At 43.2% G+C, this 27,814-nt stretch overlaps 1 protein-coding gene across 2 annotated transcripts; it reads right to left on the bottom strand.

Moving 5' to 3' along the window:
* Positions 1 to 324: 324 nt before the first annotated feature.
* Positions 325 to 21,394, bottom strand: ZNF287 (zinc finger protein 287). 2 transcript variants are annotated; one of them, XM_054670427.2, is made up of 7 exons: positions 21,091 to 21,353; positions 20,182 to 20,293; positions 19,468 to 20,068; positions 18,664 to 18,761; positions 15,831 to 15,957; positions 15,278 to 15,364; positions 325 to 3,444 (listed from the first exon to the last, which is right to left on the bottom strand). In XM_054670427.2, the coding sequence occupies exons 3-7, from the start codon at positions 19,868 to 19,870 to the stop codon at positions 1,874 to 1,876; spliced, it is 2,286 nt and encodes a 761-aa protein (XP_054526402.1). In that variant the 5' UTR covers positions 19,871 to 20,068; positions 20,182 to 20,293; positions 21,091 to 21,353; the 3' UTR covers positions 325 to 1,873. The 2 variants fall into 2 exon arrangements, with proteins under 2 accessions (XP_054526402.1, XP_003318148.1); XM_003318100.6 differs by lacking the exon at positions 20,182 to 20,293 and having other exon boundaries at positions 21,091 to 21,394.
* Between the last annotated feature and the right edge of the window lie 6,420 nt (positions 21,395 to 27,814).

Here is a 27,814-nt window from a genome sequence, read left to right as displayed (position 1 = left end):
ACCATGTATTGACCATGCACTATTATGCAAGGGACTGGAGAAACAAGTATGAGCACAATGAAATCTCAGTTCTCAGAATATGACCTTACATTCTGGTAGTGGAATGCTGTAAATATGAAATACAGTAGTATTTTTATCTATTTCTATTTGCATTTCTGCCAGTTTTCCTTTTGAGACCCACAAACCCAGTTATCATTGTTTAATGATTACTGCATCAATGCTTTTTCCAATTAAATTTTTTCCTGACATGTTAAGAGTAATCTCTGTTTTACTTGTATGTATGAAGGAGTGTCAGGCTTCCACTTATTCTTTAAAAATCAGTCATTTTGTTTTTAGTTTCTTCTAATAACCAGGCTGAATTCTTTTTTATTTAGCCACTCTCATTTCATAGGCAAAGCAAGTCCAATTACATTTCATGTTATAGCAATTATCTATATGTTTTCCTCACTCCATTAAAATTTCACCTTTTCCCCTGACCCACATTCTGCAGTGAACTCAAATCTATTTTCCATTATTTTTTTCTCACATTATTTATATAGCTACACTATTACTTCCACTTCCTTCTCTTGGGATATAGGTAGCATTTGGCAAACCATTTTAGCAGGTTGCTTACGCTCAACCCATGACAAAATATCACATCCTCACTTTCTCATCACTCTAGAAATCTTTCTGTTGTGTAAACCACCTGTGATTTTCAGCACTGTAACAAGCTTGAGAGGATCCAATTAGGAAGTTTGGGACCTGAGCATAGTAGACACTCAAGAAACGTGTTTCAGTGGAAGAAATGAACTTTCCATAGTAAAACAGTCACAGAGAAACCTAAAGTATAAATTTAGGAGTCAGGTGAAAAAAATGGGAACTGTATACTTTATACCTGCTTTTTTCCTTCAGGATGACCTTGAATGTCAAAACCTAGTGAAATCAAGGCTAATGTGTATTGAAAATTCATTTAAGCTTGAGGCATTTAATTTTTGCCTGTTTAACTAAATCTCTACACATCTAATGTTATATACACATTAGTTTCTATCATAACATATCTTTCATTAAGCTTCTCTTTAATATTTCCATATCTGAGGGAAGGTGTAACCAGTGGTCACATAGAAATCTTTAAGATACTTCCAACTGTTTTTTTTCAAACCTACTGGCTCCATATGGCAGTTATGGCATAACAGGAGAAGGGGAAGTAAAACAGGGAAGGGAGTCCTTTACATATTTTAAGGCTTCAAAGCTGGGAATAAAAGGCCTGAAAGCAGCTTTCTCTTTTCTGTAATTTTAAGATCACTCTCTAGTGTGAAATCTCTATTTGATGGACACCTTCCTAAGTTACACTCATAAGGCCTCATTAGGATGTACAGTTGACCCTTGAACAACACGTTTGAACTGTACAGATCCATTTATACTGGAATTTTTTTTTCAACTGAACAGAGTTTGAAAGCACATTATTCAGGGATGGGAAACCTGCATAGATGTAGGGCTTTTCATATACACAGGTTCCACCAGGCTGACCGTGCAACTTGAGTATGGGTAGATTTTCGTATACATGGGTGGTCCTGGAACCAATCCCCCGAGTATACCAAAGGATAAGTGTACTTGAAATAGAGAGTTGATGAGTTACATTTTTGAATACCCTTCACAGGGTTTCTTTCTGTAATGAATTAAACTCATATCAAATTAAGGTTAAGAAGTCAAGTTTCCTTCTTAAATTTCACATTAAATCTAAATAGGTTATATCCATACCACTACTTCTGATACTTCTGCTGAGTATTTAACATATTGCACTTCTTCAGACTTCTTCTGAATGTTCTGACACATAGAATGCACAAAATAAAATTGAAACAAAGTTGTAAAACCGAATTGAAGTTTCCTTTACCCATTAATTACGATGTTTGGCACCTGTATGAACACGTTGATGCTGAATAAGGTTTGTACTCTGGGTGAAGGTTTTACCACATATACGACATGCATAGGGTTTCTCTCCTGTGTGAATTCTCTGGTGTTGAATAAGGCATGTTCTCTGGCTAAAATCCTTATCACATTCATTACATTTATAGGGTCTCTCTCCAGTATGAGTTCTCTGATGTTGATTAAGTGATGAGGAATAAATGAAAGCTTTCCCACATTCATTACATTTATAGGGTTTTTCTCCAGTATGAATCCTTTGATGCTGAGTAAGATTTGCACCTTGTCTATATGCTTTCCCACATATATTGCATTTAAAGGGTTTTTCTCCATTATGAATCCTCTGATGTTGAGTAAGGTGCACACTCTGGCTGAATGCTTTCCCACACACACTGCATTTATATGGTTTCTCTCCAGTATGTGTTCTATGATGTTGAGTAAGATTTGCACTCTGGCTGAAGGCTTTCCCACATATATTACATATATAGGATTTCTCTCCAGTGTGAGTGGTTTGATGTTGAATAAGGGTTGAGGAATGAGCAAAGGCTTTTCCACATTCATTACATTTATAACACTTCTCTCCAGAATGAATTCTCTGATGTCGAATAAGGTAAGTACTCTGACTAAACACTTTCCAACATTCATTGCATTTATATGGTTTCTTCCCAGTATGTATTTTTTGATGCTGAAGAAGGTGTGTACTCTGACTGAAAGTCTTCCCACATTCATTGCATATATAAGGTTTTTCTCCAGTATGAACTCTCTGATGGTTAATCAGTGATGAACTATGACTGAAGGTTTTACCACATTCCAAGCATTTATATGGTTTCTCTCCAGTATGTGTCCTTTGATGGATGGTAAGGTGTGCACGCTGACTGAAGTCTTTCCCACAGTCATCACACTTATAGGGTTTCTCTCCAGTATGAATTCTCTGATGTATAGTAAGGTGTGCACGCTGGCTGAAGGCTTTACCACACTGGTGGCATTCATATGGTTTTTCTCCAGTGTGCATTCTCTGATGTGCAATAAGGGATGAGATATGCCTAAACTCTTTCCCACATTCTTCACATTCATACGATTTCTCTTTGGCATGGGTACTTTGGTGTTTCAGGAGGGATGGGTATTTCCTAAATTTTTTCCCACACACATTACACTTGTAAGGCTTCTCTCCAGGAAGTATTTTCCTATGTACAATACCATATGAGACATGATTGAAGGTTGCCCTGCCTTCATTATACACAGAAGTTTTATTATCTAATTGGGTATCAAACTGTACAATTAGGTTTGAATGCTTTTCAAAATTATTTCTATATATATCATATTTACTAAGACATTCTTCTGTAGGATCATATTCTTGTGAAAGGACTGACTTCAAACTGAAACCTCTTTCATTAGTGTGAATTTTCCAAAAGCCACCTGTTCCTCGCCTCTCTAGTCTATCATCGTAGTCATATGAGTCTTCTAATTTGATGGTATGGGTTTCTTCCTTTGTGAGTTTAGACATATCCTCCACTGGAGTACATGCTTGGGCTTTAGTTTCCCATTCTGAAATAAAAAATATATTTAAAAATCTTCATTTATTTGGAGAAAGGAAACTGCCAAAATAGAAACCAAAGAATAAACATAGATAAAATGCCCAAAGACAACAGCTCTGAAAACCTCATCATCATGGTCTTTAAAACTTGGGAAAGGAGACTAAAGGGGCAAAAAAAGGGAGACTAAGTTGTTGAAAACAGACAGGTTCTTCATATTCAACATGGACACAGAGGGAATAAAACAGATTAAGTCAGGTGACAGAGCTAAGAGAAGTCAAAACAGTGATAACACTGTGTGGGATAACTTGGGATGGCCTCATGGATTAATTTATGTAATGTGTTCATAAAGTAGACATGCTGACTCTCATCACTCTCTCTTCCAATCTGCTCCACACAATCCCACATAATATTCCTAAAGCAATTTCACCGAGTGCTTTCTATGCTCAAATATCTCTAGTAAATCTCCCACAGCCTAAAACAATGGTTCTCAAGGCAGTCCTCCCACTAGCAGCATAAGCATCACTATCATCTAGAAATGTGTTAACATTATTGGGTCTCACCCGGACATACTGAATCAGAAACTCTGGCAGTAGAGCTGAGTAATCTGTTTTATTAAACCCAGCAGTTTTGCTACATACCAAAGTTTAAGGACTAGTGGCTTAAAGTATAAAAGTTAAAAAGTTTAAAATACCTCCACTTGGCACTCAGTCCCAAAATAATTCAGCCCTTTCTATTCTATTGTCTCCTACTACAACTCATGTTCAGCTTAATTTAGTTATCCACTACCTTTTTTTTTTTTTTGAGACAGACTGTGCCATCTTGGCTCACTGCAACCTCTGCCTCCCAGGTTCAAGTGATTCTTGTGCCTCAGACTCCCGAGTAACTGGGATTACAGGCAGGAACCACCATGCCCAGCTAATATTTCTATTTTTAATAGAGACATGGTTTCACCATGTTGGCCAGGCTGGCCTCAAACTCCTGGCCTCAGGTGGTCTGCCTGCCTCAGCCTCTCAAAGTGTTAGGGTTACAGATATGAGCCGTCACACCTGGCCTAAAGTTATCCACTACTTCTTCATAATCTTCTCTAGATGCCATGCTAATCCTAGACTCTAGGCCTTCTTTTACGATGCCTTCTCCACCTATTAAAAAAGATGTTTATAGTCCAGCTCATATTTCTCTCTACAATGCTTCTTTGAATTTAAAATACAGATTAGAGGCCAAGCTCTGTGGCTTACTCCTGTAATCCCAGCACTTTGGGAGGCCAAGGTGGGTGGATCACTTCAGGTCAGGAGTTTGAGAGCAGCCTGGCCATCATGGCAAAACGCTGTCTCTACTAAAAATATAAAAATTTAGACAGATGTGGTGGTGTGCACCTGTAGTCCCAGCTACCTGGGAGGCTGAGGCATGAGAATTGCTTGAACCCAGTAGGCGGAGGTTGCAGTGAGCCATGATCGCCCCACTGCACTCTAGCCTGGATGACAGAGCAAGATCCTGTCTCCAAAAAAATAAAATAAAATACAGATTAGGTTGAATTATGTAGGAAATTGCCTTTTTTTATAGGTCAAAATGGCTGAATGTCAGCAACCTTATATGGTTCAACCCAATATAGTATTGGGCTCATGACAGAATTTGGCTTTATATGAGTACAGTCATGGATTTCTTAACAATGAGGATACGTTCTAAGAAATGTGGTGTTGGTCGACTTCATCATTGTGTGAGCATCATAGAGTATACTTACATGAACCTAGATTATATATATGTATATATATATTTTTCCTTTTTTAAATATGGAAAGCTAAATGTACCAGCACTATTACTGAATATCAATCATTTCCCCTACTTGATCTGCAATACAAATATTAAGTGCTTATGCATCAGGCTTCTATATATGCTCCATTGTTGTCTTATGGGACCACTGTCATACATGCAGTTTGTTGTTGACCAAAACATCATTATACAGCACATGACTGTAATTCACAATTCTGTACATTTCTTATATTTCCAACCTAGATGCAAATTCTGGAAATAGCTTATCCTTCTTTCACATTTCGTTTAGAAAAAGACTCTGGATATGGTGGCGACTCAACTGAAATGGTAAAATAAATGACATTAACATTTAAAAAGGAGAACTCAGATGAAAGCATACACAGATGTGCATGCATACACAACCACACACACACACACACCCCAAACCAAACCAAAAAGGTTGACCCTCAATCTAACCTGGCTGTAATAAGGCAGCCAAATATGTATTTGTTGGTGCCTATTATTACGTTTCTCGTATAATTACTTAACACAAAATTTAAGTTACAACCTCTTTCTCCTTTGAAACCAGGTGGGAAACATATAACTTGCAAATATCAAGAATTACATAATGTAGGGGCAGGCTGATCTCCGACTCCTGACCTCAGGTGATCCGCCTGCCTCAGCCCCGCAAAGTGCTGGGATTACAGATGTAAGCCACCATGCCCGGCTCAAGAGCCTTTAAAATTTCATGTTCCCCTCTCCCCTCTCCCCTCTCCCCACGGTCTCCCTCTCCCTCTCCCTCTTTCCACGGTCTCCCTCTCCCTCTCCCTCTTTCCACGGTCTCCCTCTGATGCCAAGCCAAAGCTGGACTGTACTGCTGCCATCTCGGCTCACTGCAACCTCCCTGCCTGATTCTCCTGCCTCAGCCTGTCCAGTGCCTGCGATTGCAGGCGCGCGCCGCCACGCCTGACTGGTTTTTGTATTTTTTTGGTGGAGAGGGGGTTTCTCTGTGTTGGCCGGGCTGGTCTCCAGCTCCTAACCGCGAGTGATCCGCCAGCCTCGGCCTCCCGAGGTGCCGGGATTGCAGACGGAGTCTGGCTCACTCAGTGCTCAATGGTGCCCAGGCTGGAGTGCAGTGGCGTGATCTCGGCTCGCTACAACCTCCACCACCCAGCCGCCTGCCTTGGCCTCCCAAAGTGCCGAGATTGCAGCCTCTGCCCAGCCGCCACCCCATCTGGGAAGTGAGGAGCGTCTCTGCCTGGCCGCCCATCGTCTGGGACGTGAGGAGCCCCTCTGCCTGGCTGCCCAGTCTGGAAAGTGAGGAGCATCTCTGCCGGGCCGCCATCCCATCTAGGAAGTGAGGAGCGCCTCTTCCCGGCCGCCATCCCATCTAGGAAGTGAGGAGCGTCTCTGCCCGGCCGCCCATCGTCTGAGATGTGGGGAGCGCCTCTGCCCTGCCGCCCCATCTGGGATGTGAGGAGTGCCTCTACTCGGCCGCGACCCCGTCCGGGAGGTGAGGAGCGTCTCTGCCCGGCCGCCCCGTCTGAGAAGTGAGGAGACCCTCCGCCTGGCAACCGCCCCATCTGAGAAGTGAGGAGCCCCTCCGCCCGGCAGCCGCCCCGTCTGAGAAGTGAGGAGCCTCTCCACCCGGCAGCCACCCCGTCTGGGAAGTGAGGAGCGTCTCCGCCCGGCAGCCACCCCGTCTGGGAGGGAGGTGGGGGTCAGCCCCCGCCAGGCCGGCCGCCCCGTCCGGGAGGGAGGTGGGGGGGTCAGCCCCCCGCCAGGCCGGCCGCCCCGTCCGGGAGGGAGGTGGGGGGGTCGGCCCCCTGCCCGGCCAGCCGCCCCGTCTGGGAGGTGAGGGGTGCCTCTGCCCGGCCGCCCCTACTGGGAGGTGAGGAGCCCCTCTGCCTGGCCAGCCGCCCCGTCCAGGAGGGAGGTGGCGGGGTCAGCCCCCCAGCCGGCCAGCCACCCCGTCCAGGAGGGAGGTGGGGGGGTCAGCCCCCCGCCCGGCCAGCCGCCCCGTCCGGGAGGTGAGGGGCGCCTCTGCCCGGCCGCCCCTACTGGGAAGTGAGGAGCCCCTCTGCCCGGCCAGCCGCCCCATCCGGGAGGGAGGTGGGGGAGTCAGCCCCCCGCCCGGCCAGCCGCCCCGCTCGGGAGGTGAGGGGCGCCTCTGCCCGGCCGCTCCTACTGGGAAGTGAGGAGCCCCTCTGCCCGGCCACCACCCCGTCTGGGAGGTGTACCCAACAGCTCATTGAGAACTGGCCATGATGACAATGGTGGTTTTGTGGAATAGAAGGGGGGGAAAGGTGGGGAAAACATTGAGAAATCGGATGGTTGCCGTGTCTGTGTAGAAAGACGTAGACATGGGAGTCTTTTCATTTTGTTCTGTACTAAGAAAAATTCTAATCCTGTTGATCTGTGACCTTACCCCCAACCCTGTGCTCTCTGAAACATGTGCTGTGTCCACTCAGGGTTAAATGGATTAAGGGCGGTGCAAGATGTGCTTTGTTAAACAGATGCTTGAAGGCAGCATGCTCGTTAAGAGTCATCACCACTCCCTAATCTCAAATACCCAGGGACACAAACACTGCGGAAGGCCGCAGGGTCCTCTGCCTAGGAAAACCAGAGACCTTTGTTCACTTGTTTATCTGCTGACCTTCTCTCCACTATTGTCCTATGACCCTGCCAAATCCCCCTCTGCGAGAAACACCCAAGAATGATCAATAAAATAAATAAATAAATAAATAAATAAATAAAAATAAAATAAAAATAAAAAAATAAAATTTCAAAAAAAAGAATTACATAATGTAATTTAATCAAATATGGAATTTATAATATAGCAAAAATGGTACTAAATACTTCAGAAACTTTCTAAGAGGCAGATCATAGTATAATACCTTTACAAATATATCTATTCAATTGAGTAATATGCAGTAATTGAAAATGACAGCTACATCATCAGTAAGAGACTAGTTACTAATAGAATAAGGGATAACAGAATATTGATAACTGATAGGTAGGTCTAGTTTAAGGACTAGTGGCAGGACACATTAAGTGAAAAAAAAAGCAGGTGTATAAAAAAATGTAGAGCAAGATCCTAGCTGTGTAAAGATATGCTATTTGTGTTACAGACAGACACAGACACACACACACACACACACACACACAAATAATCTAAGGGGAGAAGGTCCTGGTCATGACTGAGGGGAGAGGGACACTTAATATTTGCTTCCTTGTACTACTTGAATTTACAAATAACTTTTTTTACTTTTATTCAAATACAAAATCACAGTTTACGTAAGAAAATGTTTAGGAGTAATGTTAAATGAAAAAAGAGCATCATAACAAGCATGAAAACACATCAGAAGTGGAAAAAGATTACCAAAATGCTAATAATGATATTATAAGTTTCCTAGTTTCTAATTTTCAATAAATTTGCTATATTACTTTTGTTGCTATTTAGTACTAGTAAGTAGTTATATTCCACTCCAGTAGGTGTAGCAAAATAAAAAGTAATAAAAAAGAAAAATAGAAAATAGTTATATTACTTTTATGAAAGAAAAAAATTTATAAACCAACTTTCTCAAGCTAGGATTTGTTATTCCCCTCCCCAGAAGAAAATGAGAATGTGGATGGACTATACAAGTAGGTGTGTATATACACAAAAAAGAGATGAGATGATACCAGAAGTTGAGTTCAACTTCTATGCAATCAGTATCAGTCTATGACAGATTGTACATACAACTGAAAAGTACTAAAGTTATAATTAACAAACTTAAAGTGACAAGGCTGAATAATGATCATGAATAAATTGGTACTATAAACGCACTTTTTTTTTTTTGAGATGGAGTTTCGCTTTTGTTGCCCAGGCTGGAGTGCAATGGCACGATCTCGGCTCACCACAACCTCTGCCTCCCAAGTGCAAGGGATTCTCTTGCCTCAGCCTCCCGAGTAGCTGAGATTACAGGCATGTGCCACCACGCCCGGCTAATTTTGTATTTTTAGTAGAGACAGGGTTTCTCCATGTTGGTCAGGCTGGTCTCGAACTCCTGACCTCAGGTGATCGCCCACCTCAGCCTCCCAAAGTGCTGAGATTACAGGCATGAGCTACTGCACCCGACCGATAAACGCACATTTTAAACAAATTAGTTTACTAAAACTTCTGAAACAGATCATTAAGCAGGGTTTAAATACGTGTTTATCACTAAAAGCAGAAAGGATTGGTTAGAAGTGTTATCTGTTGGTTAATAAGGACAAACAGTGGTATAATATTTCTAAACAGAGGAGATTAATGTTGACTCGGGTAATCAAGGAAAGCTTCAGTGGAGGAAGTGTGATTTGAATTGAACCTCAAAGAATGGCAAAGTACTGTATAAAGAACAATAAACCATAAAATATAATAAAGAACTATAAAAGATCTGAGACAGTAATGGCCATCAAACCAATACTACTATCCTGTTTGTTAATTACCAAAGTTTCCATTTCCTGAAGTGTGACTAACCTACTTCCTGAAGTACCCTAACCAAAGGTAGATTCAACTTACTATATCTCTGAGCTGGCAAGAAAGCAAAATCCTCACAGGCCAAAAATTAAGTAAAAGCAGGAAGGCAAGAAGTCAGTAATAGTTGAAGTTGACTGCCTGAGACAGCTCCTCAATCATGTTTGATGACCTTAAACTTCCATTTTGAGGGTACAAGGGACTCTGGGGCTAGAAGACAAAGGCTGGGGCCCAGCCAAGGAGAGGAGGCTGACAGGAGTCCCTTGAACAGAGGACTACACACTATGTAAGAACAGGCTAGGCTAGAAAAACAAAACCCCAAAACCTCACCTCTACAGGATGAAAAAAGGAACTGTCTTTCTCAGTCTTGGTGCTCTTTGGAGGGAGAAAAATCCCCCCTCTCCAAATGCATAACTATACATTGCCCTTTCTTGAGTATTCAGAGCCCAAATTTGTGCTCTCTGATGATCTAAAAAACTCCTCATGTTGAGAAGTTAAAGTGACTTCAGACTGCGAGTATCTCCCAGAAGACTATCCTGACTCTAATCCAGGCTTATTTCCATTACACTATGTATGTTTTCTCCGTGCCTAGAGTGTGCAGAATTTGTTCCCCAGAGAATTTAGTGTGCTGTAGGCGTATTTTGTATTTTGCCAACTAAGGCATATAAGGCCATAAATTATAGAGAAGAATTAGCTTTTAAAGTTTATGACCCTTAAAATACCTAATGACCAAAGTTAGTTTTTTAAAAAAGTGAAACAATTCACTCTAAGGTAGCATATCTTTTTTTTTTCTTTGAGACAGTCTTACTCTGTCACCCAGTGGGAGTGCAGTGGTGTGATCTTGGCTCACTGCAGCCTTGCTCTCCCGGGATCAAGTTATCCTCTCACTTCAGCCTCCCTGGTAGCTGGGACTACAGTCATGCATCACCACAACCAGTTAATTAAAAAAAAATTTTTTAGTAGAGACAGGTCTCACTATGTTGCCCAGGGTGGTCTCAAATTCCTGAGTTCAAGCGATCTGCCTGCCTCAGCCTCCCAAAGTGCTGGGGTTACAGGTGTGAGCCACTGTGCCTGGCCATATCATATTTGTCATTATTGTTTAATTCATTGTTGTATACTAGCATCCATATTGGTGGACATACAAGAAGTCAGTGTCTTAGATTTAAAAAATGGAATGTCTGGGTGCTATGGCTCACACCTGTAGTCTCAGCACTGGAGGCCAAGGCAGGTGGATCACTTGAGCCCAGAAATTGAGACCAGTCTGGGAAACATGGCAAGACCCTGCCTCTGCAAAAAATACAAAAATTATCTGGGTGTGGTGGCACACACCTGTAGTCCTAGCTACTCAGGAGGCTGAGGAGGAAGGATCACTTGAATGCAGAAGATGGAGGTTGCAGTGAGCCATGATCACACCATTGCACTCCAGCTTGGGTGACAGAGTGAGACTCTGTCTCAACAACAGCAATAAAATAAAATAAAATAATAAAATAAAATAAAAAATGGAACAAAAGCAAGATGCAAGAATATACATAGTATACTTCTTTCATATACAAAAGAAGATAATATATTAATAATGTATTTTTGCAAAGAGAAACATGGGAAGGATACACCAGAAACCAATGATCATGGTTACCTATAGGGAGCAGGTGGGAAGAGAGCAGAAGGAAAGGAAATGTATACCTTTCTATATAGTTTTTGAGTTCTCAGCCATGTTACTGTTTTTGCATACTCAAAAATGTAAATTAAAAATAATTTTAAAAAGCAAAAAAACACTATCCTTAGCGGTATATATTCTAAGGACAAAAAGGACTTCAAAGAAATCTTGAACTTTCTAGACTGTTTGTTATACTAATGTGAATTTGAAACTATTTTTGTGTGTAACATATGATATAGCAAATAAGTAAATATACTGATGTTGTTGGAAACCAGGTTATTCACTGTATAAGAAAGGAGATACAAAATGGAATATGGGAATATAAAAAATGGAATATCCTTGTGGTGTCAGATTTGAATTGGAATTTAAGTATGAACTCCTGACTTAAAAGAACACACACACACACACACACACACTTCCTAGCTCTATCCACTGAACAGAAGCAATGATACCCATAAACAGTGAATACGCTTATGGCCCAGATCTTGGTTTCTAAGTACCACTCCTTACTAAAATGAATCAGGGTTCCTTAGAGAAATCCCAAGTCTAAGGTGAGCATAAGGTGAGCCTAAAGAACATCTGGCTGTGCCAGAAAGCAAGGAAATGGTTGAAGACAAATTGGGACATGTCAAAAAGATGCTGGACTTTTGTTTGATGCTAGAGTGCCCAAATTTGGGACAATTGAGCATCAAAAACACAAAATAAAATGTAAAAACTGGAATTAATGGACTGATAATAAATAAATACACATCCATATATATATATTTTTTTCTTTTTTCTGAGATGGAGTCTTTCTCTGTTGCCCAGGCTGGAGTGCAATGGCACAATCTTGGCTCACTGCAATCTCCACCTCCCGAGTTCAAGCGATTCTTCTGCCTCAGCCTCCCAAGTAGCTAGGACTACAGGCACGTGCCACCATGCCCAGCTAATTTTTGTATTATTATTATTTTTAGTAGAGACAGGGTTTTACCATGTTGGCCAGGCTGGTCTCAAACTCCCGACCTCAAGTGATCCACCTATCTTGGCCTCCTAAAGTGCTGGGATTACAGGAGTAAGCCACCATGCCTGGCCGGCTAATAATATATTGAATTTTTAAAATATATCATTAGTCAACAGTGATATATATATATATATATGGGGTGGGGGAGGGAGAGCTCTTCTTTTTTTTTTTGAGGTGGAGTCTAGCTCTGTTGCCCAGGCTGGAGTGCAGTGGCACAATCTTGGCTCACTGCAATCCCCGCCTCCCGGGTTCAAGTGATTCTCCTGCCTCAGCCTCCCGAGTAGCTGGGATTACAGGCACCCACCACCACGCCCAGCTAATTTTTGTATTTTCAGTAGAGACAGAGTTTCACTGTGTTGGCCAGGCTGGTCTCAAACTCCTGACTTCGTGATCTGCCCACCTTGGCCTCCCAAAGTGCTGGGATTACAAGCGTGAGCCACTGTACCCGGCTGAAAGGGCTATTCTTTAATGAAGAATGGTATTAATCATTTAGAAAAGATGACTGCATTAGAAAATCACCATTTTGGCTGGGTGTGGTGGCTCACACCTGTAATCCCAGCACTCTGGGAGGCCGAGGTGGGTGGATCACAAGGTCAGGAGATTGAGACCATCTTGGTTAACATGGTGAAACCCCGTTTCTACTAAAAATACGAAAAATTAGCTGGGTGTAGTGGCGGGTGCCTGTCGTCCCAGCTACTTGGGAGGCTGAGGCAGGAGAATGGCGTGAACGTGGAAGGTGGAGCTTGCAGTGAGCCAAGGTCCCCCCACTGCACTCCAACCTGAGCAACAGACCGAGACTCCGTCTCAAAAAAAAAAAAAAAAAAAAAGAAAGAAAATCACCATTTTGCAGCTGGGCACGGTGGCTCACGCCTGTAATCTCAGCACTTTGGGAGGCCAAGGCGGGTGGATCACCTGAGGTCAGGAGTTTGAGACCAGCCTGGCCAACATGGTGACACCGTCTCTACTAAAAATACAAAAACTAGCTGGGTGTGGTGGCACATGCCTCTAATCCCAGCTACTGTGGAAGCTGAGGCAGGAGAATTGCTTGAACTCAGGATGCAGAGGTTGCAGTGAGAGGAGATCACGCCACTGCACTCCAGCCTGGGCGACAAGAGTGAAACTCCATCTCAAAAACAACAACAAAAAAGAAAATCACCATTTTGCAACCAGCAATATAATAACACAAAGATCATCAAATGGATGCTAAAAATTTTAAGTAAAAGATTATCAAGGAATAGTCATGTGACCTCAAAGTATCACTCCACAGATGACTTATTAATCACAAAGAATGCACCTTTAAAAAGGACAGATCCTGTACACACCACCTTAACCAAACTGAGCATCACCAATGATGAGATGAATTACCATTATGTACCTCCTGAAGAAATGCAATGGAAGATACACATCACCTTTCAAATATTCTTGGCAAAATGTTTAAACTGACTAATCTTTAGGAAACAATGAGGCAAATCTAAACTGTAGGTCATTAAAAAAAAAAACTGGCTTGGAACCTTTAAAAAATGTCAATATCATGAAAGACTTTTTTTAAAAAAGAAAAAAGGCTGGGGAACATTTCTCTGTTAAAAGGGACTAAAGATAGGAGACATTCAAGTAGAACACGTGATTCCTGACTGGATTCTGTACTGGGGAGAAAAATATCTATAAAGGATGTTTTTAGGACAGTTGGGAAAATCTGAATATTTGACTAAATAAATGTTAATTATCTAGAGTGAGAGAATGGTATCATGCTTATGTAGAAGAATGTTCACGTTCTTAGGAGGTATTTAGGGGTTGTCTTGATGTCTATAACTAACTGTAAAACGGCTCAGTGCAAAAACCTTTGTATAGAGATATAGCAAAAGTGGGTAAATGATGATAATTAGTGATTCCCAGTAGACAGTACATAAGTGATGAATGTAATGTGCCTGTGTAGGTTTAAAACCTTTTAAAATCAAGTTATTGTGGAGGGAATGAGCAAGGAATGAGAATGAAAAAGTCCATGAATAAGGAACAAGTTCAATAATAAAAATATGATGCAGATATAAAAAAAGAAATGAGGAAGCTCTTTACATACTCATTTGGAAGGCTTTTCAAGATATACTTTTAAGTTAAAAAAGCAAGGTACAAAACAGTATGTATTGTATGCTACCATTCACATTAAAAATGGACAAAAACTATTTTTATATTGACTTTATATGCAAAAAACCCAAAGCAAAATAAACATCTCAAATAACTGTTTATTGCCACGCTTTTATCCTGGAGACAACAGTTGTTCAAACTTTATTACCTGACTTCTACTTATGTGGAACTTTATTACAGACTTCTACAGGAAAACAGTGGTTCATTGACATGCTGTTATGACAGCGGTCACATGCTGGGGAGATGTAGGAACTGGGTGAATGTGGTATTCAGGTGGGACATTTATATATATTTATATATTTTTTTGCTTTATATACTTTTAAACATTTTGAAACTTGTGAATATATTATCTTTTTAAATAATTAGAAAATAAAAAAGAAAGGGATGATTTAGAAAAGTGAAGGCAGGGGGATGTAGGGATTTGTCAGTGAACAGAATAAAAGAAACTCAAAAAGAAGAAGGTTTAACATTTAAATTTTTAGGGGGCATTCATACATGTTTCAATCTAGAGGAAGGGGAAAGTGGCACAGTGAAAGCCCTAGACAAAGCTCTTAAGAGATGGGACCTAGAGGTCATGTAGAAGGATAAAATGAGAAGAGACACGGGAAAAGTGTGTTAACAGTGATGTTAGGAAGCTCTTCCTGAAGAGGCCTCTGTAAGGAAGCAATGCCAAACAGCTCAGTGTTCTTCACAGGCTAGAATGCCTTTGCAAAAGGTGACCTGGTCATATTTAAAATGCATTTCTCACCACATTTAGGATATAGATTCTTAAATACAAAGAAGCTCATGTGCTTTTTGTTTCTCACCTGGACTAGGGCCTTCTAAAATTTCTTTTATCACCATCCATGGTTCTTCCAATATGGGAATCACAGTTGGTCTGTACACTGTAAGTCCTGTTCAGGAGGAATATAAAGAATTTTATCCTGGAGATAAATGGTTGCTCAAAGTTTCATTACCAGACTTCTACCTATCTGGGAGAACAGACCTCTGTAGGAAAACAATAGTTCATGGACATGATCTAATAAGAGAATTAGGCTGTTGATTGTTATCCTTTCAGAGACAGGATAACAATTTCCTGCCACTGAAGAGGATATGTGAAGGAAGAAAACTTCCCTTAGAGTAGCAAAGGCTGGGCAAGGCAGCATCAGGTGGCAGCACTATGAAGCTGTGCATCAGTTGCCAATGTTCTCTCACTTAAGAAGCTTTCATTTGGAAAACGGGAGTAAAACAGTCACTTTCGTGCTTGAATGAGATAAGAACATTTATTTCTGGACCCCATTTTTAGCCAAGCATGTCTGAGGACCAACCCATTTTTAATGGGAACAGGCTGGGAGGAGGAGGGATGCAGATGATCCTTACCCAGAGAAACCATGTTCCAATAGTTCTGTAACGTCACAGTCTTGTATAATTCCTTCTGCACAGGACGCATTAACTCCCAGTCCTCCTGGGTGATGTCTACAGCCACATCTTTGAATGTCATCGATTCCTAAAATATCAAATGTAACTTAACTCAGTTCAAGAACTGATGGCAAAGGGGACACTGATAACACTGGGTATACGTATGGTGGGGGACTGTCACAGAATTTTAAGCTTTAGTAGGATCCTAGAAGTTGTCTAGTCAAAACCCTCCCCTGACATATGGACAGCCCCACAGCATCTCTCCATGACCCTAAACGGAAGTTTGAAAATAGATCAGAATTTATTTTCACTTAGCACTCATGCATGCATTGGTGGCAGCTCCATTTTAAACAGAAAAGGTTTATCATTACTATTTTTAAAAGAGACAGAGTCTCGCTCTGTTGCCTGTGCTGGACTAGTGCATGCATTGCTGGCAGCTCCATTTTTAAAAGGAAAAGGTTTATTATCATTATTTTTAAAAGAGACAGGGTCTTGCCTGGTCACCTGGACTGGAGTGCGATGGTATAATCATTGTTCACTGCAGCCTCAAACTCCTGGGCAGAAGTGATCCTCTCACCTCACCCTCCTGAGTAGCTAGGACTACAGGCACACACCACCACATCTGGCTAATTTTTAATTTTTTTTTGTAGAGATGGGGTTTTGCTATGCCACCCAGGCTGGTCTCAAACTCCTGAACTCAAGCGATCCTTCACCTCAGCTCCCCAAAGTGTTGGGATTACAGGAGTGATCCACCATGCCTGACTTGAGTTTTAAATTTTAAACACAGATGACACAGAGTTGAATGGTTTTGCTTTTCAAGCTATGCTTTAAGAATAAATCCAACATGTTATAATTAAAATGTTAAGATATTTTTATGTGTTCTATGGTTAAATTCAGTCTTTCTTTTTAAAAATATAACAGATACCAATAATCACAGTGTTGAACTGCTGCACTGTTAAATACATTTCACAATCTGGTAAGGTTAGTGCTTTTCTTGTTTGCTCTTCTTTTGTTAAAAATATAGTATTATCTTACATGTTTCTTTTTTCTCTTTTTTTGTTTGAGAAAGAGTCTTGCTCTGTCACCCAGGCTGGAGTGCAGTGGCCTCCTGAGTAGCTGGGATTACAGGTGCACACCACCATGCCCAGCTAATTTTTGTATTTTTAGTAGAGACAGGGTTTTGCCATGTTGGCCAGGCTGGTCTCCAAACTCCTGACCTCAGGTGATCCAGCTGCCTTGGCCTCCCAAAGTGATAGGATGACAGGTGTGAGCCACTGCGCCTGGCCACGTGTTTATTTTTTCATATAATTGTCAGTATCTTTAAAAAAGTCATATTGGAGGCCAGGCGCAGTGGCTCATACCTGTAATCCCAGCACTTTGGGAAGCCAAGGCAGGAGGATCACTTTGAGGCCAGAAGTTTAAGACCAGCCTGGGCGACATAGTGAGATCCCATCTCTTAAAAAATTTTTTCTTTTAAATCATACTGGGATTTAAAAATTGTATTAAGTTTATAACTTAGGGAGAACTGATGACTTTATAATATTCAAGGTTTCTTTCATGTTCTACAAAATATTAGACATGAAAGTACTGCGATATTTATATTATGCTTAGTTTTAGATATTTTAAATTTTTTTCGGGGGTGTGATACTGGAGGCATTTTTTTCATTTTATCATTTATCTCATTTTTATATGTATATGTAGATATATATATATATAAGTATATATATGTAAGTGATTGATTTTTGCATGTCATTTTCTGTAGTCATTTTATCCAATTTTTCTATTAGTGTTTCTAACACTTTTTCCCTTGATTTTGTTAGGCTTTCCAGGTAAATGTTCACACTATCAATGAATAATCATTTTAACTTGGTTACCAAAGGCTTTCCAATTTCAGAAAAACCAGTTATATTTTTACAGTAAATCTTTCTCTTAAGGTATCTTGAGTTACTATTCTTTAAAATAATATAGACTCATGGCCGGGCGCGGTGGCTCACACGTGTAATCCCAGCACTTTGGGAGGCCAACACGGGTGGATCACCTGAGGTCAGGAGTTCAAGACCAGCATGACCAACATGGCGAAACCCTGTCTCTACTAAAAATACAAAAATTAGCCAGGCATGGTGGCATGCACCTGTAACCCCAGCTACTCCAGAGGCTGTGGCATGAGAATCACTGGAACCCAGGAGGTGGAGGCTGCCGTGGACCAAGATCGCACCACTGCACTCCAGCCTGGGCAACAGAGTGCGACTCTGTCTCAAAAAATATATATAAATTCATGACCAACAGTAATATGACAGAATGCATGGCCTTTAACTACTTGTTAATGAGGAAAAATAATAGTAACAATCATCTATTAATTGCTTAACTGTAATCCAGGCTAACTACAAGTCTCATAATATTTAATACTCACAACCTAAGAGGTAAATTCTATTTATGAGAGTAGAATAACTCAGGCTAAGAGAGGTTAAGTATCTTGTCCCACATTGCAGTTCCAATGGTAGAGCCGGGAAACAAAACCTAAATCTATCTGGCTGTGGAGGTCAATCTCGTATTCTCTATGTGATATTGCTGACAAAGTCAAAGTAAGGAAAGACATATCAAGGGAAGGCAATGGAAACACCTTTTCTTTATAGTACATTCACCTACCTTAACAGACCAAGATAACGTAGGAGAGAAACTGGGGCTTAAGTCCTCGATAGAGCTTCTGGGGGCACAGTAGTTATAGGGCCAGGTCAGAAAATGTCCTCACACACTAAGAAGGCATTTTAAAATCAGAAAAGACAGTCACACTCACTTTGGTCACCAAGTCATTTAGCCATCCTGTCTGGAAAGCATGTTTTCCTCTGGGGTCTTCCTCTGGGGTATCTTGGGAAAGGGTAGAGTTTTGAGGAGCTAGAGAAGAGAAAGAGGTCATGAGGGAGATTAGTCCTTTCTGAATAGCTTACGAAACCCCTCACCAAATAGATGCCTACACTTTCTTAAATCGAGAAGTAAGAAGGAAATCAAAAACAGCACTCCTACTTCAAAGCATCAGAGGAAAGGGCCAATGACTTGTCCTAAGACATCAAAACAGACTTCAAAAACAAGCTCGCTCTAAAAATCTTAAAGAGTATGAACAAAATTCACATTTTAACTAAATCCTTATGTGATATTAATTTTGTGAGTTATCTCTTAACAAGGGAATGTTCTCTAGACCCTTTCTTCCTTTTTTGGAAGTATTTTATTGTAAAATTCAATTCACAAAGCAAATGATTTATTAGTAGAATGGTGCAAACCTCTGAAGGTACTTTCTGAGGGCTCACACAGTGGTAATTTGGTTGCGTCTGGTCATTCTTTCAAGACATTTTTCTTGGGGGTTTAGATAATGTGTGTTTGCTCCCAAGCAATCTGGAAGGAGAACACCATGCAGGATGGAGCTCATGTTAAAGCCTTGTTCTCACTCACTAACCTTTGTTCTCCCCAGTTTCTTTCTTTTTAAAAAATGCATCCTGGACCTCTCAGTGTTCTCCCTGATTTCTTTAAAGGAGCTGCTCAGATGTGCTAGTTGTCTTCTTTAACCACCCAGGGATTCCTCCCCTCTCTGCTCTATGATTCTCACCTTCCTCTTCTAGAATCTGAGTCAAATCCTCCACCAGAGTCACTGCTTCCTCGCTGCTCTCTGGATACTGGGACTTTACCCAAGTCCTAACCTCACCAGGCAGGATGGTCAGGAATTGCTCCAGCACCAGCAGCTCCAAAATTTGTTCCTTTGAGTGAATCTCAGGTCTCAGCCACTTAAGGCAGAGCTCTCGGAGTTGACTCAATGCCTTTCGAGGACCAGCCAGGTCTGGGTATGGAAAATTCCTAAAATTCTGTCGACAGGTCTCAGTGTCACGCAAGAATCTTGAAGTAAGGATTTCCTTCTCGACATTGTAGGGTCCACTCTGAGCCTTGTCTGACTTCCACCTTAGAAGGATTTGAGAACGTGAAGAACTGTTCATCCTCTTGCTTGAGGCTAACATTGCTACAGACAGGAGAGTCAATCTGGCAATATCCTTTATTTCTCCAGTAGTGAGCCAACTGCTTGAAGTCTCATGCTAGAGTCACAAGGACACTATATCAAAGGCTGCTGCAGCCGAGGGCAGAACAGAATCAAGGTAGAGTTAGCAGCCTTAGTGACAAATTCTGAGCCCAGAACTTGCAGGGATGGATAAGAGACCCTGAAACACAAGGATGGACCACAAGGTCAAGAATCCCTGGTGTACTCTACTATACATATACACACACAGAAACAGACTCGCAGTGTGCATAGATGAACACACATAAGCTTTACCTTGTCTTCCTCCCCTATATCCTTAGACTTGTAAGGGAACTGCCATCTGCTTGGGGTTGGTGGGGGATGGAGCCGCTATTAAAAAGGTAGTGTCAGAGGCAATGACTCGAATCTAAGCAAAACAACAGATTAAACCTCTAACCTGTTGTAACAAAAATTAAACATTTTTATAGAGAAAATAGTTTCATTATTTTAGTCACTGATGTTACAGAAGCTGTAATGACTGAACGGACTCTCAACAATAACAAAGTGAATCTGTTACTTGGAAGAAACTAGGAGAATTTCTTCTTAATACAGTGCTCAAGGTTCCCAAGGGAACTGTCAGGGAAAAGGGCGAGCCATTTATCTGCGTTGCATGTTAATGCCAGCCGATTCTAGCCTTTCACTATCAGAGGGTTGGGAAGACCAGCGGGTTGGACTGGAAAAGAGTGAAGAGGTTGGTGTGACTTCAAGTCCTTTAAGTGCTTCTATAGGAGACAGTTCTTTAGGGATATATTCGAAACCAGGATTCTCGAAGGAAACCTTAGAACCGGCTTGATCTGGAGGAGAACCGACACCACCTCTCCCCAGGCTCCGGCTCCGAGCCCTGCTGAGGCACAGTCGTGCCACCAAAGACAACTGTTTACAAGGCCCTGCGGAGGTGATGCGACAGCCTTGCCTTGCCTCCTGTCGCCTCCCCTTCCCGGCCAAGTCCCTCTGCCTCTTACTCCTCTTCAGCCGCAGGGTCGAGGGCGAGGGCAGCGGGGGAGTCGGGGACCGTGCGACGCGCAACGCTGGGACTGGGCCCACAGCAGCCTCCACCCCGTCTTTGCCCTCCCGCAAGCCACGAGCACGGGAGCCCGCGCGTGGAAGGGCTCGGGCTGTCACTGATCGCGCGGACACTCGGGCGCTGCGCCCGGACATCAATACCTGTCGCTGGGACCCGGCCGACGGGCAGCCGGAGCGGCCCTAAGGCCACAGGCAACAATGGCGACGCTGGCACAGGCGCCTGCGTGGCGGGCTCAGTCCCGAGCGGCAGCGGGTCCTCGGGCTCCGCCACTTCCCTTCCCCGCAAAGCACAGAGTGTCCCGGCCAGGAGCTGCACGTTCCAGCCCGGTCCTGAGAAGCCCGGCCCAGAAACCCCGGCGCCTCTGCTTAGCCGCGACCTCGCCTCGGCGTCACTGCGCATGTGCGCCAGAAGAACGCTGCGCGCCCGCAGAGCCAATCGGAGCCCAAGCTGCGGCCTCCCCCTCCCGCGCCTCTGGCCCTGGACCTGTCTCCATGGCAACCTCCTCCACCCATCGCTCTGACTTGCTTGTCGGCCTGCGAGGTTCCGAAGGGAACTTCAAAGTTTTCCCGGGCAGACGCAGGTCTGGTAGACGTCTTGGAGGCCAGGGAGGTGCCAGTAGCTGGAGGAGCGCCGGGAGTTGAAGCCCCGCGCCAACTACCCAGAGAAAACTGGGCGCCAGATTTCCTAGAGGAAGAATGGGCAGGGAAGATGTGGGTCTAAAGGCAGAAAGACTTAATGTGCGGTTTCGGGCTTTACTGTGCATACATACTAACTGTTAAAGGTTTTCACTTCCTCCTCAGGAATTAGATTCTGAGACTCTCAGATTGGGGGAAAAAACCCATGTTCTTTCTTTCTTTTCTTTTTTCTTTTGAGACGGAGTCTCGCTCTGTCGCCCAGGCTGGAGTGCAATGGTGCGAGCTCGGCTCACTGCAACCTCCGCCTCCTGGGTTCAAGCGATTCTCCTGTGTTCAAGTGATTCTCACTTGAACCTCCTGGGTTCAGCCTCCCGAGTAGCTGTTATTTCTAAGAGACACAAAACAAAAATACATAAAACACTGGAAAAATAAAAGCATAGAAAAACATATTCAAGGTGTTCCCGTTATCTACTGTTCTATTAACAAACCACCCCAAAACTTAGTGGTTTTGAAGAACAATCACCGTATTATGCTCATAAATTTCATGGTGAGGAATTTGAAAGGGGAACTGAGTGGGTGGGCCTTTGCCTCATTATGTCTGTAGCCTCTGCTGGGATGATTTGATGGCTGGGAGGGCCCGCTTCCAAGATGGCTTTTCCACTCACATGTCTACTGCTTGGGAGGAGATGGGCTAAAAGATGAACTCGGCTTGTGTTTGACCAGAGTGCCTCAATGTGGTCTCTCCAGCATAAAGGACTGAGGGCAGCTGGACTTATTACATGGTGGCTCTGGGCTCCAAGAGTGAGCATTCCAGTGAACAAGAGAGAAGCGCCACGGCCAATTATAACATGGCCTTGGAAGTCACCTAACACCAATTCTGTCAGACTCTTGGTCAAAGCAATCACAAGCCTACAGAGAATCAAATGGAGGCAGAATCCTGTGAGGGTGGAGGAGGACTGTCAAAGACTCTTAATATCACCACACCAGGAAAATTTTAACAAAAAGAAAGTTGGACCGGGCACGGTGGCTCACGCCTGTAATTCCAGCACTTTGGGAGGCCCAGGCAGGTGGATCACCTGAGGTCCGGAGTTTGAGACCAGCCTGGCCAACATGGTGAAACTCCGTCTCTACTAAAAGAACAAAAATTAGCCTGGTGTGGTGGCGCACGCCTGTAATCCCAGCTACTCAAGAGGCTGAGGCAGGAGAATCACTTGAACCCGGGAAGCGGAGGTTGCAATGAGCTGAGATTTTGCCACTGCACTCCATGTACTCCAGCCTGGGCGACACGAGCAAGACTCTATCTCAAAAAAAAAAAAAAAAAAACTTTGGGAGTGTGATGGTCTTTTGATGTGTCAACTTGGCTAGGCTACAGTCTCTTGCTATTTAAGTAAACATGAATCTAGGTGTTGCTGTAAAGGCATTTTGTAGATGAGATTGAAGCCCATAAACCCAGTTGGACTAAGTAGCATGGGAGATTATCCTAGATAATTTGGGTGGGCCTGATTCAATCAGTTAAAAGCTTTCAAAAAAGAACCAACGTTTCCCTGATGGAGAAGAAACTCCATCAGCGTACCACAGCTTCCAGCCTGCCCTTCCTGATGGGGTGCTCTTATGGACTTTGGACTCACCTAGTCACCCCCTCAATCGAGTAAGCCAACTCTTTGCCACAAGTATCTTAAATATCTACTGGTTCCGCTTTTTTGATTGAACCCTGACTGATACAAGTAATAATTCTAATATCTGATAAGCTAGAATTTGAGAAGATTACAAGGGAATAAATAAGAGTGCTTGATGGAAAAGATATATTTATCATAAATATACAGTATGTCCCTAACACTAAGGCCTCAAAATATACAAAGCAATAGCTGACATACCTGTAGGGAGGAAAACATAAACCAACAACCAAAGCTGGAAATTTAATACACCCTATAGTGCACACTGTGGTGCTGCCAGGATCCTCCTTCAGGGTTGGGGCATCCATCCCAGCAGCTGCTGGGTGAGTGGCTGCTGATGGCTCACAGCAAAATACTTCCTTGGGAGTTGTCCTAACTGCAGGGGGCTGCCTCTCACAAGTCACGTCTTCTCCCCGGGGGAAGTCCATATCGAAAGACTGCTCAGTGCAGGCCTCAAAGACCTGGCCCCCTGTCTTCAACTTGCAGCCTCTATAAAGGGCCATCTTGGCTTAAGAGTTCCCTGTGAGACCAACTGAGGCCTCTGTTGCAGTCATACAGCATTTAAACCTATTGCTCTGTCCAGTTATCCTTATATCACTCCTGTACAGGCATTTTTTCTAGAGAACACTACCCAGTAATTACCTTGTATGCAATTCTCCATCTCAGAATCTATTTATAGGGAATCTGCCCTACACCAGTTGGTACCAGCAGTTGTTCCAAGAACGCAAACTCTAAAATGGAATTTTTTTCTTTTTGAGGTGGGGTCTTGCTCTGTCGCACAGGCTGGAGTGTAGTGGTGCAATCTCAGCTTACTGAAACCTTTGCCTCCCGGGTTCAGGCAATTCTCTCTGCCTCAGCCTCCTGAGTAGCTGGGATTACAGGCACCCACCACCACACCCGGCTAATTTTTGTATTTTTTAGTAGACACTGGGTTTCGCCATGTTGTCCAGGCTGGTCTTGAACTCCTGACCTCAGGTGATCTGCCTGCCTTGGCCTCCCAAAGTGCTGGGATTACAGGCATTAGCCATAAAATGGAATTTTGAAACTGTGTTACCTGCCACCTAGCTGACAATGAGGGAGGGCCCTATGACTTGTGATTGGCAGAGTAGTGATAAAGCATATGTCAGGTTGTAGCAAAGTAATTGTTAAAATTGTCAGTGGTGTTGAACTGGGATGGAATGTTGACAGAAGGGAATGCACAGGTGGGTGCTATATCTCAGATCTTTATAACACTGGGGGAAGTGGTAATTCTAGAGATGATGGAATTGAATGGCTATTACCAGGAGCTATTGACAATGATGGTGATTAGTGACAAATTAATTGAAAATGTGAGCGTCAGAAGACTTCTTGAAGCCTGACAGCAAAACAGCTGAGAATCAGGCCCTAACTTCAGCTAAGTTTGAATTCTAAATCCCAGGAAGTTTGCTATGCCAAGGTCAGGATCCTGCTGGGAAGGAGTAGAACTCTGAGATTTGGGATGGGGACATTTTGATTTATGCATGCAAACACCTTCAAACACCAATCACTCTGAATTTCTCGGGCTTGCTAAAGTGGCCCACTCCTCCAAGTCTAAAGCTAGGGCTCTGCCTTGCTTGAAGATGATGCAGACTGAGGCCTCTACATTGCAATACAACCCGTGCCCCTCAGGATCTACCTACCCTTTCCTCTCCCTACCCCATCCACTAGACCAATAACTAGAATTAAGTCACCAAAAAAACCCAACAGGGGAAATTCTGGGCATGATAAGAGAGGAAAAGAACCATCCTCTGAAGTTACTACAGGCCCTAGTTTATATGTATCTGTAGGAACCAGGACAGTATGTATGAGACTGGACCCTGAGGATGCTGGATCAAGAAGGTAAAACATATATTTGAGTACCAGAGAGTTTATTGAAAAGGAGCACATTCCTGGCCAGGCACAGTGGCTCATGCCTGTAATCCGAGCACTTTGGGAGGCTGAGGCAGGCGGCTCACCTGAGGTCAGGAGTTCGAGACCAGCCTGGCCAGCATGGTGAAACCCTGTCTCTAGTAGAAATACAAAAAATTAGCCAGGCGTGGTGGCAGGTGCCTGTAATCTCAGCGACTCAGGAGGCTGAGGCAGGGGAATCGCTTGAACCCGGGAGGTGCAGGTTGCAGTGAGCCGAGATTGCACTGTTGTACTCCAGCCGGGGCAACAAGAGCGAGGTTCTGTCTCAAAAAAAAAAAAAAAAAAGAAAAGAAAAAAGAAAAAAGAAAAAGAAAAGAAAAAGAAAAGAAAGAAAGAAAGCACACTCCTGTGATACGGGATTTAAACACTCTGGCAAGGATGCTAGGAGATGGGGATTAGAGAAATTTAGAGAAATACATGGCTCATGTTAAGCAGAAAATGTCAGAATTGCTTGACAAAAGGTAAAATAAGAAGTTAAAAGGTTCAGGGAACTGGGCATACTAGAATAGGTAGAGTATGTAAGGCTGAAATACCAGCTGTCTATGTTTCATCAGAAAGTCTGGAAAATCATCTGCTGCGATAAAGAATGTGCTAGAGAGAGGCACCAGCATCATTGAGAAACTCTGTGGTAGCTGTCCTCTGCAGGCTGAGGCTGACAGTAGGGGATTTGTTACAAGACTGGGCCTCCCTGAGGATGGCTCCAGAAATAAGGTGAGCTCAATTCACATAATGAGCAGTAAGATTAAAGTGGAAGATGGGGAGAGGGAAAGGGGAAGAGGGGCTTTATCTTCAGAGAACTTTCGAGGAGATTAATAGAACATAGTGTCTCTAAAGACAAGAAATATGGGCAAACAACAGGGGAAGTAATCAGTTTATACGGTCAAGTGAAATAAAGGATGGATAATCAAGAAACTGAGGCTAATATAATGTAATGATCACTGCCATTTTCAAACCCAGAACCCATGACTGAAGAAGCCAAATCTTCAGAAGTCAGGACCCTATCTCACCACCATGAATATATGCGGTAATGATTTTCCCAGCCCCCTCCCACCCAAAGGGACCTATGGCCATTTACTCAGGTATACAGGGAAAAGGGAGTCCCCAGAAGTTTCAAGGCTGCTGGACAAAGTTTCTGAGTTGGCCGGGCGTGGTGGCTCATGCCTGTAATCCCAGCACTTTGAGAGGCCAAGGCAGGCAGATCACGAGGTCAGGAGATCGAGACCATCCTGGCTAACAAGGTGAAACCCAGTCTCTATTAAAAAAACAAAAAAATTAACCAGGTGTGGTGGCGGGCGCCTGTAGTCCCAGCTACTTGGGAGGCTGAGGCAGGAGAGTGGTGTGAACCCGGGAGGCAGAGCTTGCAATGAGCCGAGATTGGGCCACTGCACTCCAGCCTGGGCGACAGAGCGAGACTCTGTCTCAAAAAAAAAAAAAAAGAAAAAGGTTCTGAGTTGACATTGATACTTAGGGACCTTAGGCAACATGATGGCCTCTATGTTAGAATGGAGAAGTGTGGCAGCCAGGTAGTCCATGAAAGTCTGTCTCATGGCAGGCCCCCAGGATTCATTGCCCCATTCAGTGGTAATTTCCAAAGACCTTGAATGTATAACTGGAATGGATGTACTTACTGTTGGCAAACCAAATTAGTTCCTTGGCCTATAGGGTAAGAGCTACCAAAAAGGCCAAGTGGAATACTCTGAAACTACTTCCCTACCCCTTCCTTGGCCAAGACATAAGTCAAAAAGTGTCACTTCCAGAGGGAATGGCAGAGATTCATGCCTCTCTTAATGACCTAAAAGGTACAGGGTGGCAGTCCTCATTGTATCCCCACTTGATTTAACAGTCAGGCCCTTCCCAAACCCATATGGATTATGAGGATGACAGTGGATTATTATAAAAGATCGAACAAGAATTTGCTCCAATTGTTTTGCTAGAACAGAGACATCCTCAATTACATGGCATCCAGGCTTTGCTCTGGCAAGTGTGTTCATCTGCCAGGTGAGCAAGACATGGCAGGTAAGTTGGAGGCCTTGGTAAAAGACAAGCACTACAGAGGGTGGAGATGGATCCTACACAATTTCAGGGGCCTACTACAGCAGTAACATTTTAGGGGCATGACAGCAATGGTCTCCAATACAGAGGGTGGATTATTGTGTTTCACATTCCTACCTCTTTTTTTTTTTTTTTTTTTTTGAGACTGAGTCTCACTTTGTCACCCAGGCTGGAGTGCAATGGCATGATCTCAGCTCACTGCAACCTCTGCCTCCTGGGTTCAAGCGATTCTCCTGTCTCAGCCTCCCGAGTAGCTGGGACTACAGGTGTGTGCCACCATGCCCGCTAATTTTTTTGTATTTTTGGTAGAGACAGGGTTTCACTGTGTTAGCCAGGATAGTCTCGAACTCCTGACCTCGTGATCCACCCACCTCGGCCTCCCAAAGTCCTGGGACTACAGGCATGAGCCACCATGCCTGGCCTACACTCCTACCTCTTAACAAGGAAGCACAATCCTTGATAAGACCTTTTGGGTTTCAAAGGCAGAACATTCTAACTTGAGCAAGAATCATGACATGGAATGCTGTCAGCTCTGAGTGGGGCACAGAGCAGGAAAAGGCTAGGCAGCAGGTCCAGGC

The sequence above is a fragment of the Pan troglodytes genome, chromosome 19 (assembly GCF_028858775.2).
Source record: "Pan troglodytes isolate AG18354 chromosome 19, NHGRI_mPanTro3-v2.0_pri, whole genome shotgun sequence".
Classification (NCBI taxonomy): domain Eukaryota; kingdom Metazoa; phylum Chordata; class Mammalia; order Primates; family Hominidae; genus Pan; species Pan troglodytes.
Note: the sequence above shows the minus strand (reverse complement) of the source record. Positions and strands in the feature narration are given on the sequence as shown.

Excerpts from the sequence above, each read along its gene's own strand:
- ZNF287 (XM_003318100.6), bottom strand. The coding sequence starts at position 19,870 with ATGTTAGCCTCAAGCAAGAGGATGAACAGTTCTTCACGTTCTCAAATC. Across the intron at positions 15,958-18,663 it reads TAAATGACTTGGTGACCAAA|GAATCGATGACATTCAAAGA; the intron begins GTGAGTGTGACT and ends TTGATATTTTAG. Across the intron at positions 3,445-15,277 it reads TTTAGAAGGCCCTAGTCCAG|AATGGGAAACTAAAGCCCAA; the intron begins GTGAGAAACAAA and ends TTTTTATTTCAG.